The sequence below is a fragment of the Nilaparvata lugens genome, chromosome 1 (assembly GCF_014356525.2).
Source record: "Nilaparvata lugens isolate BPH chromosome 1, ASM1435652v1, whole genome shotgun sequence".
Lineage (NCBI taxonomy): Eukaryota > Metazoa > Arthropoda > Insecta > Hemiptera > Delphacidae > Nilaparvata > Nilaparvata lugens.
Window position 1 is genome coordinate 52,822,475 of NC_052504.1, and position 12,558 is coordinate 52,835,032.

The window sequence follows — 12,558 nt, forward strand, 5'->3', positions numbered from 1 at the left end:
TGATATGCTATAAACCTACTCCTGAACATAACAAACACAGCTAAAAAAAAATCATCAATTTCGGTGCACAGATAGAAAAGTTATTGAATGTCAAAATTTGAGGCTCGATTTTTATTTATATAGATTTGACCATCGGATAGACTTTAACCATGTTCAAATGCTTTGACCACGGTTGGTAAAACCGGGCATCATTCAATCAATTTACTAGAAATACGGTAACTTGAGTGATAAGTGTTGAAGTTTTTATATGGTAGATCTAGTACACCTCATCTGGTGTTATTAGGGAAAAAATATTGATACACAATTGATATAATAGGATTTATTTAATAAGTATTCAGTTACATAAGTTTCACCTTATTCATTTTTTGTTCTTCTTTGCAACTTTCGTTTTCTTGGGTTTCTTATTCTTAGAAGTTTTACCACCTTGCTTTTTCCTTTTCAGCTTATTGACTTTCAGCTTCGGAGTGCTTGACTTTTTGGAATTATGTTTGAAAAGCTTTCCTGGCTTCCACTTTTCCTCGGTGTTGTTCTCTTCATCGTTCTTTGCCGACTCCTCCAGAATCTTCTCGGCCACAAGTTTGGCATCGTTGCCGAAGATCTCGTCCTCGGTTCGGGACTCATACGATTTTTCCGGTTTATTCAAATCATACTGTTCTTTCTGTTGTTTCCTGTTCAAATACTTTCCAGCTGCCGCTAATTTCAACTGCCTCCGAAACTGAAAAATAGCGATTTCCAAATAAGATTATATTCTATTAATGTGAATGTTATGGTATAAACATTCAATAAGAATGATGCCACTTGCTGACAATATTACACATATATGTTGTAAACAATGAGATATTAGTATCGGTTGATCACATCACAAGTTGAAACTATGGTTGAAGGCCTATAATTAGTTAACATTGTATACAATCAATCGATTAGACAAACATTAAAGTTTGAATATCCATCGTTTTCAATTGAATTTCCGTATGGAAATAATATTCAGTTTGAATTGCTGGCCGGCCACTATACGATGGTAGTAGTATCAAACATTTCCAACCTAACCATAAAGATAGCAACTTTCGTTAACAAGAGATGATATACCGAACATTTGGTCATATTTCAATAGATACTCATTAAAATTGCAGTTATTTAGAACACTAAGGCCCGGTTTTATTAAAAAAGCCGATTAAATTTTAATCGAGGTTAATTTCACGAGAACCAATAAGAGAAGGCTTTTTTGAACAGACGGCTTCTCTGATTGGTTCTCGTGGAATTAATCACGATTAAAACTTAACCGGCTTTTGTGCAACCGGCACTAAGAATGCATGTGAATGAATACAGTCGATGTCCGGTGTTGAGTTCCGCGTCCGCTCACGAAAGTCACTGGAGTTGGCTCCCTGAAAATTTCACTGAATTTTCAGTTCTGGATGGATAATAGTATACCAGTTACTGTTCTGAACTGAGGTTTCTAACTAGGGCTACTTTTAGTAATGGAAATAAAATGTAAAAGGTTTTTTTCAAAAAAGGGTACTATTTCAATTTTATTTCTATGCCAATAACACCTAAAGTTCCAGAGTAATTAATTAGCACCAACACTCAGATAATTTTGAGTGTGTACTGCGCCAACAGAGTTATAATAGAGGATGATTCTTATGAAGTGAACAGACGCGGCTCTCAACACCCGAGATCGACCATCTCAACGACTGTATCATAAAAACTACGCGTTCAAGATGTGATTAATTTAGTGAGTAGTTGTAGAAATATGAAAAAATATACAGCAGCTCTTGATCATTAGATATTGTCATCTTCATGGTTGGGTCTAATGCTTTTCAGAATGCCTTCAGCCAGGATTAAAACCAGGTTAAAGTAACCTCTATACCCTCTAACTTCTAACCCGATTATAGAAACAGCACAAATAGAAGCCTCTGATCTACGAAGCCAGTGACGATGCCCAACATGATGATTTGATTTGAGATTTAGTGATGGAAAAATAATCATCGATTAATTTCTGCATAATTAGTTGAGCGATACATACCGATGCCGGAGTTACATAGAGAGGGTTCTCCCAAAGCGTTGCTCCACAGAAGCTCCCTTCAAAGATCTTGATTGGGTTCAAAACGAATCTCGGCCCTGAAACATTTCAATCACAAGGATGAATAACTAAAAGATTCAGGCCATAGAGGAATAAGGTAAAAACAATAACTTAATAGCTTCACTTCTCTTTGGAATCATATACTAAAAATGCAAACTATACCTAGGAGATTCCAAAAATGATTGAGGAAGTAATATTGATATTGTTTAATTATACAGAGTGAGTCATATGTATGGGAACCCTTCAATAAGTTGGAGACTGTTGTATCCTTGGAAAACGTGCTGTTGCATTATAATCCAGGCGCAAATGTCATGAAAAAGGCACTCCGTGGTCATTTTTGGGTAACAGCCGTGGATGATGTCTCAATTTCTTCGTCAGATCTAACATAATAAGGATCGTGATGATGATAAGTCGAAATCACAGGCAAACACCTTGGGAACAAGATGGCCGCCAAAAGTTTTAGGGTTTTGCTATATCTTTTGTATTTCAATAACCGTATAACAATAACCAAGGACTAGCAGCTCCTCACAGGGGATGCTAAACAGATTACTGAATAAATAAACAGTGTTTTCTATGTATTTCGTTATTCATTCAAAAAAGTGTTGTTTCAAGTTTCATTACTTTATCAATCATTTCTTCAAAAACTAACACTTCAGCCGCCATTTTGGATACAAGTATCATAAATACGACACATTTTTAATGATGCTATCTTTCTTGTTTTTGAAAAAGCCTTTAGAATGATATACCTTACAATGAGTGTTTACATTCCAAATATTTGAGTTGCAACCCCTAAATCACCCTCTTATGAGGGTTGAAATTCAATTGTATGTCAAAAGATAGAGTATTCGACCAATAACTAATCTTGAAAGTTACAGTATTATATCTACAACAGTCACCAGCTCATTTAAGGGTTCCCATACACATGATTGACCCTGAATACTATCCTATACTCTATAGCTGAAAATCATAAATTATTTTTATTTTTGGTAATTGTTCGGCCTTGTGAACGGTTTCAATCTAATTCAACAGCACGTTTTCCAATGATGTTTAAAGAGCACGTTTGCAATTATTGGTGTACAAATATAATATGATCTTGAAGCAACGTTAAAGTGATAGTGAATATCGTTATTATGAGTATTGCTTAATGATGGACCAAACATTACTGTTAATAGCCATAGTTTTGAAGAAGTTATTATTATACTGAATATAGTTAAAACGTTTACTTCATACAGCGTTATTATAGAATTGATAGCATTAAATATTATTATTATTATCTAAAATAATAATTAAAAACATTATACAGAGTGAGTCGTAGGTATGGGAACCCTTCAATAAATTGGAGACTGTTGTAGATATAATACTGTAACTTCCAGGATAAGTTATAGGTTATACCTTTTGTCGTGCAACTGAATTTCAACCCCACATAAGAGGGTGACTTAGGGGTGTAACTCGAATATTTTAAATGTAAAAATGTTGAATGTACCCATCTTTTTAAAGTATACATCTTTTTAAAGGCCTTTTCAATACAAGAAAGATAACATCAATTAAAATGTTCTTTGATACTTGTATCCAAAATGGCGGCTGAGGAGTTGTAACCCAAATATTTTAAGGACCGGTTTCCGAGCTCGGGATTTAGCTAAGTTCTAGACTTTGACTGGCTTTAAACTCTGGAGTCAGAAAATTGGCTTTCCGAGTCAGAGCGTTAACGTAGTCGAGGGTGGTCGAGGACTTAAATAGACTCTGGTGTTTAGAGATCACATTAGACCCTGGAGTTTATAATTTTGCTTTCTGAGTGGAGGGCTTAGAAGTCCAGGACTTAAAATCGGTAAGTCCAGGACTTAAAACAGCGTGATTTTAAGCCCTCGACTGGGGTAGGGTTTAAATTCAAGTTCTAGACTTGACCGAGCAAACACAATTCAGTTATCGTTTTGGAGTAGATGAATAGCCAAATAAATGTCATGGAATACCTAAATTATTCGAATTAGTCGATCTAAATTCATAATTTATAGTTTGCAAGTTTATTTTGGAATAAACCTTATTTTATTTTGGTAAAAAGCTAACCTTATTTTACGACTGTGACATAACCTAAAAATGTTCAAGAAAAATAATACAAGGGTTGCCTTGAAATTTTATCTCCCAATGTGAATATTATTAATCGATGTCATATTCAACATATTATTATTAATAATAATAATAACAATAATAAATTATTATTGTTTTTTTTTTCAAAACAAATACATTTTTCAACTCTCAACTTTCAATAGGTAGCATACTAAAATTTTTATTCTAAAATAAATGGCAAGGATCAATGATAAATAATAGCATAACGTAAAATGAAATGTTTATTTTTTATTCATGTTTTAAAAGGTTAGGTTTTGCTTTGAGTTTATAGACTTACACCATACAAAGTAATCGAAACATTTTTTCACAAAATAATTGTTACAAAATAGTTTGGATAGCATTTTTGAATTATCCCGCTGCAATCAGCTGTTTTTGTTTTGCTATAATCTTTGTTTGGACATGATATTAATATATCATGATATTGTAGTTCTTTTAGAATAGTATCTTTCCAATTATTGTATTGTATGTTTGACATTTGCTGTACATTGTGACGGAGGTAATGCTTCTGAAGACCTCAGAAGCGGTTGCAATAAAACTTATTCTATTCTATGCCAACAATACAACAGCAAAATATTGCGAATTTCCCTCATGATTATTACGTTAAAGTCTTGGACTTAAATAAGTCGAGAACTTAATAGACCCCGGAGTTTAGAACATAACCAGTGACTCAGAAAGTTGATTTAGACCCGAGAGCTTATTTTAGTCCTGGACTCTGTAAGTCCAGAACTTATAGATCCCGAGCTCGGAAACCGGCCCCAAATGAAATACCCATTGTGTGGTTCATTATTTTCAAGGCCTTTCTAAAACAAGAAAGATGAGATCATTGAAAATGTTCTATGATACTTTCTTCCAAAATGGTGGCTGAATGAAGTTTCAGTATTTAAAGAAATGATTGAAAATTTTAATCAGCCGCCATTTTGAGTAAAAATATCATAGAACATTTTTATTAATGTAATCTTTCTCGTTTTGAAAAGGCCTTTAAAATGACGTAGGCCTATCACACATTGGGTGTTTAAGTTCAAAATATCTGAATTACAACCCCTCATTTCTTTAAAAAATAAAACTTCAATCAGCCGCCATTTTGAACACAAGTATCATAGAGCATTTCCATTGATGTCATCTTTCTTGCTTTAAATAGGCCTTTAAAATGATGTACCACACAATGGGTGTTTACATTGAAATATTCGAGTTTCAACCCCTAAGTCACCACCTTATGAGGGGTTGAAATTCAGTTGTATGTCAAAAGGTAGAGTATTTATCCAATAACTTATACTGAAAGTTACAGTATTATATCTACAACAGTATCCAACTTATTGAGGGGTTCCCATACATATGACTCACTCTATATATATCATTAAAATATCACGTTTTTTTAGAATATTTATAAAAAAGGACAAGAAATACTAGTGTGTGGAATACTGTAAACCCTGAAAATCTCCGAACATCGGGATGTTAGAATTTGTTAATGTAATTATGAGAAAAATTATTAATTTTAAAACAATACCACTTGTATAGTATTAGCTATCTAGCAGCTTGAAATAATGAGAACTAACAATTTGAGGAACACTCACCAATTTCAGCCAGAGCACCACTTTCTGTTAGAATCTGGAAGTTGCGCACCCATATACGATTGTCATGTATAGAGAATGTGAGAACGTGATCGAAAAACGGCTGGCTCTTGGGATGATGGTTGGGAACACTAAAAACCTAAATGAATGAGCATTTATTACAATGTGTTTATCAATGTTTTCTAAAAATCATAATCTTGGATCTACATGCTACTCAAAGCTTACACTTTGAATAAATATTCACATTTCAAGTAGGTTCATTCAATATACAACACTTATTAAAAATGTAGCTTCTAATCAGGATTAACACTCAATAACTACAATAAGCAGAATAAGCAGCTATGGAAGAAGATTCTCTAAAGACTTTTCTTTTCTATTTAAAGCAGACTCAAGATGTTGATGTATTTCCGTGTCAAAGTCCTGATGTTGGTGACCTAGTAATATTCAAGCCAAACTTCAACTTCAGACTGTATGACATAATTGCATGCTCCAAGTACAAGCAATATTAATTACACTTGAAAATATGCGAAAAAACTGGATTCATAGATGAGGACTGTAATAAACCGGAAGCTAACTCGATGTTTTGAAATTGGATTCATCTATCGTCTAGGCTCAATCTCAATAACATCAATAGAACAAGACCTAAATGAAAAAAATCTGTTATTACATTAATTGAGAATTGAATGGATTAGTAGTTGATAGAGTCGACACAAAAATAATATGCAAGTTGAAGAACAGCAATGCTCAAAAACAAGAAATGCTCAGCCATTAAAAATAATCAATAACTATCAAAACCTGATCAAAAAATGGAAAATAAGTTCATACCTGTGTAAACAGCTCTTTCAAAAGAGCATAATGAGGACTTGAGAAATTCCCATCAAATGAAAGAAGTGGTCTGGAACCTTTCAAACAATTTCCTGTCAGTTTCAGGTCGCCCATTGTATAAACTGCAAAATATAATCGAATAGACACGTTTTATGAAAAATGGTAAAATAAAGTTTGAGCATCAAGCTATGATGCCCTAATTATGCTTAAAAATGTTTAACAATGGAAAAAATAATACTCAGGCGAGTATGAAGAAAATTTCCAAGTTGGGCCCACTTGATTATATCTGAATTATGGAAACTTGATTTCAAATTACTGCCCAAAATGTTGATTATGAAGAATAACTAGAGATTGAATCATTAATCTTCAACGAATTTTTAAGACAATATTAGAAGAAGAGCAGTAGGCCTAATATTTTGAATAATTGTTCATATTAACTAAATACATATCGTGTCAATTTGTAAAAAGACATGCTCGATTCTTCAAAAGCTATTACGAATAAAAATGTGAATAGCGATTATAATAATAAAAAAGAACTTACCACTTTCAACTAGAAAATTAGCGCAAGGACCAATGGGAACATTTGCAATCCACATATATAGGTCCCTCTTCCTCCTACCCTCTAACAATATGCATTTATCACAGTTTTTCATCTCACACATCTGAAAAAATCATGAATTGATTGAGATATTATTTTCAGATATAACATTTATATATAATATATATCTTCAAATTAAACTAAGTAGAGTAGATAAACACAACACAAAAAATACCCTCTTTCTTAATTTCTTAATATAAAATAGAATGAAATTTATGATGATGAATAAACCCTATAATCCTTTCCATGTGAATAGTGCATGATATTTCTGATGGAGATAGTGTTGTCCAAGCATCTGGGTTCTTACTTCCTGTTTGATCGGCAGCCAATCAAGACTACTGTGAGATGAGGGTGATGACCACGTGTTCTAACCTTTTACGTGAGTAAAGAGGCGGATGATGATGAGAGATGAATGGACCTACAGTTTTAGGTGGATTCCGAACCACCGGGAAGCGATTTTACAACTCATGAATCATATTCAGAGATGTTGGCTCAAGCAGTCACCCATCCAACGGGAGTAGCAGGCGCATCATTCTCAAATTATCAGCGCAACCACTGAGTCAAATCGCTCTCCATAAAGTCAGTGGAAAAGATAGGACTACAGGGTTGACAAGTCTCGTATTTCTTGAGTAGATATCATGATTCAAGTCATCCCGGTATATCTGGTATATTTTTTTTCAAATTCAATTCAAATTCATTTACATGCCATAAAATAATACAGATTGATAAAATAAATATTCTAACTTAAAAATGGCACTACCGGCAAAGAAAACTTGTGCGCCGGCAGTGAGTTCGAACAACTAGATTCAGCAAACATGTCAATAGAGAGAAAAAGAGCTTATTCAAACCACTAGAATAACTAAAATTATGGAAACTAGGTCACATCTCAATACTTACAAACGATAAGACAAAGTAACAAAATCACAAGCAAATGACAAACTCAAAAAGGCCAATTCAATGAAGCCATGACAAATATTTTTTAAAATTTATAACACAAGAATGAAACACTACATAATGGATATAATTATTTAAAATAAACATTTATCCTAATCCAATCCAGTATAAGAGCTTGTTCACATGACAGCGATTTACGCTCGGTTGTCGCTCGATTGGCAAATCGCTCGGTTTGCCAGCCTCGTACACATGACAGCGATTCATGAGCGGTTTACGCTCGGTTATGATAAATAATTACTAGGTACAACATCTATGTACTCAATTTTAATATCTTAATCTATGTACTTAATCACTATATTACTCTTAAACATATATTACTGCTCTGATCGAAACCGCTCGGTTGACTGAAGACATGTGTACGCTCTCATGCCTGCTCTAGTATATCGAGCCGCCCGGCAACCGAGCGACAACCGAGCGATGCATGTGTACAGCACCATGTGTTCCCCTATACCTGGCAATCGCTCGGTTTGTCAACCGCGCGACAACCGAACGTAAATCGCTGTCATGTGAACAGGCTCCAAGATTCATTATGGATTTTGTAATTCTATTAATAATGAATTCCGTTGGAACTTTATTTATAAACAAGTAACACTGATATTCAAACTGACGCCTACATACACTTAAGCTGGTAAAGTCAATATCAAATTGTAATGGATTGGAGGGACGCAAATTATATGGATTATTCCTTAAGTTGAATGGATCACTATTCTTATTAATGAATAATATGATTCTTTTAACATATGTTCGCCTCACTGTAAGCACCTGGAATTCTTGAAAAAGAAGTCTACTAGGGTAGAATCTTGGCCTGCATAATGCAGCACTGATAAGGTGTTTCTGTAATGTGAATAATTTGTTCATATGGATATAAGCAGCCCCCCATATCTCAATTCCATATTGGAAAAGTGATTGCGCATAAGCATAATATATCTTTTTATTATTACCATATCAGCTATTTGATTTAGTTTATAAAACTTATAAATTAGATATTTAAGCCGTCTGCACATATATTCAATATGAGTATCCCATTTTATATGATCATCCATCATTATACCCAAATATTTTTAGGATTTCACCTTTTCAATACAAGGGCAATCACAATCCACATGATTTAACAAAGCGTGAAAATGCATTTGTAAAGACAAAGACATTTTAATTTTCAATTCTTGTTAATAATGTATTATTCGTTTATAGAATAATTATTTTTCATATTTGAATACAGTAATACATTTTTTCAATTGAGATTGAATATTTTGTTAATTCATTATATTTCTTCTGAGATTAAAATTAATATAGAAACGTTGAAGAAGGGTAATAGTTATCTGCTTTGCCTCATGACAGACAAGGATAACAACACCAATGTTAGTTAATCAGGTGCTGACTTTATAACATGAATCACACTATAGCTCCATTCAACTCTCACCACCATTGCACTAGTCTAATGCCTAGTCCACACTTGGCTCAGTCGCTGGCCCAGCGTGCAATGTGACCAGTGCCCAATGAAGGCCAGCGGTAGCCAGCGTTGGCAAACCACCCATCCAGGCATCCACACACTGTTCTTCATTTGGCCAACATGTGGATGCGGCTTAAGATGATGATTCAGGAACGAAACAAATATTTTCATTTGAATTAAAGTTATATAAGATTTTATTCATAAATATCATTCCAATTTACAATTACTAGGACATATGACTCAAACTCCATTGATAACAAAATAAAAATTTCAACATATTCCAAATTCCAATTTTTATTGACTGTATAATATTTTTATGTAGCCTAAGTCTATTAAAGAAATTTTGCAATACTGATGTGAGCCCATGTGACAATAGAATTGGACAAATTTGATGAAGTTTGTGACAGAAAAAGATTTAGAAAATGACAAAACTAAGATTATTAGGCTATTTTTCCATTACCTACCTCATTTATTATTGTCCAATTGTCTCTCTTTTCTATTTTATTTTCTTCTCTTGAATGTGGCATCATTTTACGCAGGTCATTCATCAGGTGCCGATCCCTGTAAGAAATTCCTCGAGCAGAGAACACTAATACTCTTGTTTTATTGACCCATTTCGACTGCAACAAAGCATTGTACACTGAATTACAGAATACTTTCATGAAAAAGGTTTTTGAAATTTCATTAATTCAAATCATGACAAATCATTGCTATTATTAACAATAATAATAATTATAGTAGTTTCTCTGAGAAGAGTAATGTTGAAAGAAGATTATCCATGCTAGCTACATGATTTATTGTTATTCGTTACATAGGATTTTCAAAATTAAATCTTAGTGTATAATGCAGTTTTTTTAGTGTACTTTAGTATTGAGAATGTTTGATTTATTTCAGCTGAAAATTCTATAAAAAATGGTAGTCTAGAACATTTGATTTGAAAATACAGAAACATTTCAGAGCTTGGGGGAATACATTCCATTTTGCAATAAACTCAATCCTATATCAAAAGTGATTAATTACTCATAATCAGAAGAATTCATAAATACCATAAGTATATACTTTTCTTTTAAGAATATAGCACACTATTATTGGCCTTAAACTTGATAGATAGAGTCCACCGAAGGGAAACGGAAGTTTTTCAAATGAACAACACTCTATTAAACAATTCATTGGCAGAAATACGTTTCTTAGAACATTAAATTTGACTAATCTGTGTACAGGAGAATATCATTAAGATGGTGTTGATTTTCACGTTTACAAAATATGTGAAGACGTTTCCTGAAGCTCTCTATAGACTTTCTCTATCGTCAAATGATTGATCTAAGCGACATGTTTTGTTCTTTAGGTTGTCATAATTCGCCGAACGTACGAGGCTGGCTTGTTTTTATACACACAAGATTTAAGAAATCCCCAAAAGAAAAAAATACACAGAATGCAGATCACCAAATTTATAAATAACACAATTAGGGAATATAGCCTGTCTGACACGTTCCATGTTTTCCGAAGTTTAAACTGTGCAACATGGTCCCGGTGGCTGCTATTTATTAAACTACCTCCACTAAGAATGGCATTATCTCTATGGTAACGGCTATGATTGTCTCCATGCCGATAAACATTAAAACGAAAAAGGCGTTGAACTTCCGTGAATGATTCACCACCCCGCACAAAACTGTTATACACAAAAACGCGTTTCACAGGGGCAAGATGGCAATTGAACAATAATTAACAACCATGAATTGCAAGGTCACACGAGTGACGTGCTGGCCTCGGCTCCACTATCCGAACTCTTTATATCTTATTTTATATCAATTTTCATTATTTTGATTTTTGACATAACCTGATATCTGCTGCATTTTGGTAGCTATTTGCATTGGTAGCCTATAAGATATAAACGTTGAATCAGTGTTACAAGCTTATTTTTTATATAAAAAAATGACAATAAGGAATATAAATAAAGATGAATAGAGTACGTATTTTATAGTTCTAAACAATAAATTGTACTTACTTTTTTTTCTTCAGGCTCATCAGAGAATCTGGTTAAAGGCAATGGCTTCTCATCTGAAGCAGTTGGTTTATTTTCTTTCTCCTTCAATTTTCTTTTCAGTAACTTCTTTTTAGTCATTTTTGATTTATGCTAATACCCAAGATGATAAATTATTTATTATTATTCTTAAAAAGAATCAAAAACTATTCTAACTTTTCTACACAGCTCAGAGAGGTTAAAATCTTTCTTCTTCTTCGTAGTTAGAAATTAATGGGAATTAGAGATGTGTCGTTCGGTCATGACCCGTTCGAATTGAACGGGTCATTAAGGTGAACGAGTGATCCGGATCACATTTATTCAAAAAACCCGTTCATTTGACCCGTTCATCAACTGAGGTAAACCCCTGTTTTTACTGTCTTTACACATCAACTGTGGTGAACCCTTTTTTTTTTTTTTTTTTTGCTTGTTTATAGGAAAGCTATAGAAAATTAACCGTTCAATTGAACGGGTCTTTTTGAACGGGTCGCGGCAGTGAACGTGAACGACTGACCCGAATCAGTAAAGTGATCCGAACTTCCCATCTCTAATGGGAATTGAGAAAACAAAACATGTGGTTGACAAAATAAAGAGGTTATAATCCATAGAGCAAGAACAGTATAGAGTGGTTGAAAAAATGAATCCATAAGAAGTAGTGAAAATATTAAATTGAAAAAAAATCCTGAATTCCATATTTATTCAAATAAAGCTCTAATTAAGATTTAAATATCCGATTGAGAGATAATTTATAGAGTTCTAGTTTTGATTGTACTATACTAATTTTAATTTTTTCTGCCACTAAATTGTTTGATTTAAAAGTGAACGTTTCACAGTTATTTGATAACTAACGGTTGTTACTTCAATTATTATATACCATTCTATAATCGTTATAAATAATAACATTTTTTTCAACTGTAGAATTGTAGAAATGATGCAAAATTCAAA

At 33.3% G+C, this 12,558-nt stretch overlaps 1 protein-coding gene across 3 annotated transcripts; it reads right to left on the minus strand.

Annotated features, from left to right (window-relative positions):
- Positions 1–352: 352 nt before the first annotated feature.
- On the minus strand, positions 353–12,132 carry LOC111044086 (ribosome biogenesis protein BRX1 homolog). 3 transcript variants are annotated; one of them, XM_039436378.1, is made up of 7 exons: positions 11,595–12,132; positions 10,058–10,213; positions 7,133–7,253; positions 6,592–6,713; positions 5,770–5,905; positions 2,021–2,115; positions 353–715 (listed from the first exon to the last, which is right to left on the minus strand). In XM_039436378.1, exons 2-7 carry the CDS (start codon positions 10,139–10,141, stop codon positions 359–361), a joined length of 915 nt encoding a protein of 304 aa, XP_039292312.1. In that variant the 5' UTR covers positions 10,142–10,213; positions 11,595–12,132; the 3' UTR covers positions 353–358. The 3 variants fall into 3 exon arrangements, with proteins under 3 accessions (XP_039292312.1, XP_022184841.2, XP_022184842.2); XM_022329149.2 differs by having other exon boundaries at positions 11,599–12,125; XM_022329150.2 differs by lacking the exon at positions 11,595–12,132 and adding an exon at positions 11,080–11,227.
- Positions 12,133–12,558: the final 426 nt, after the last annotated feature.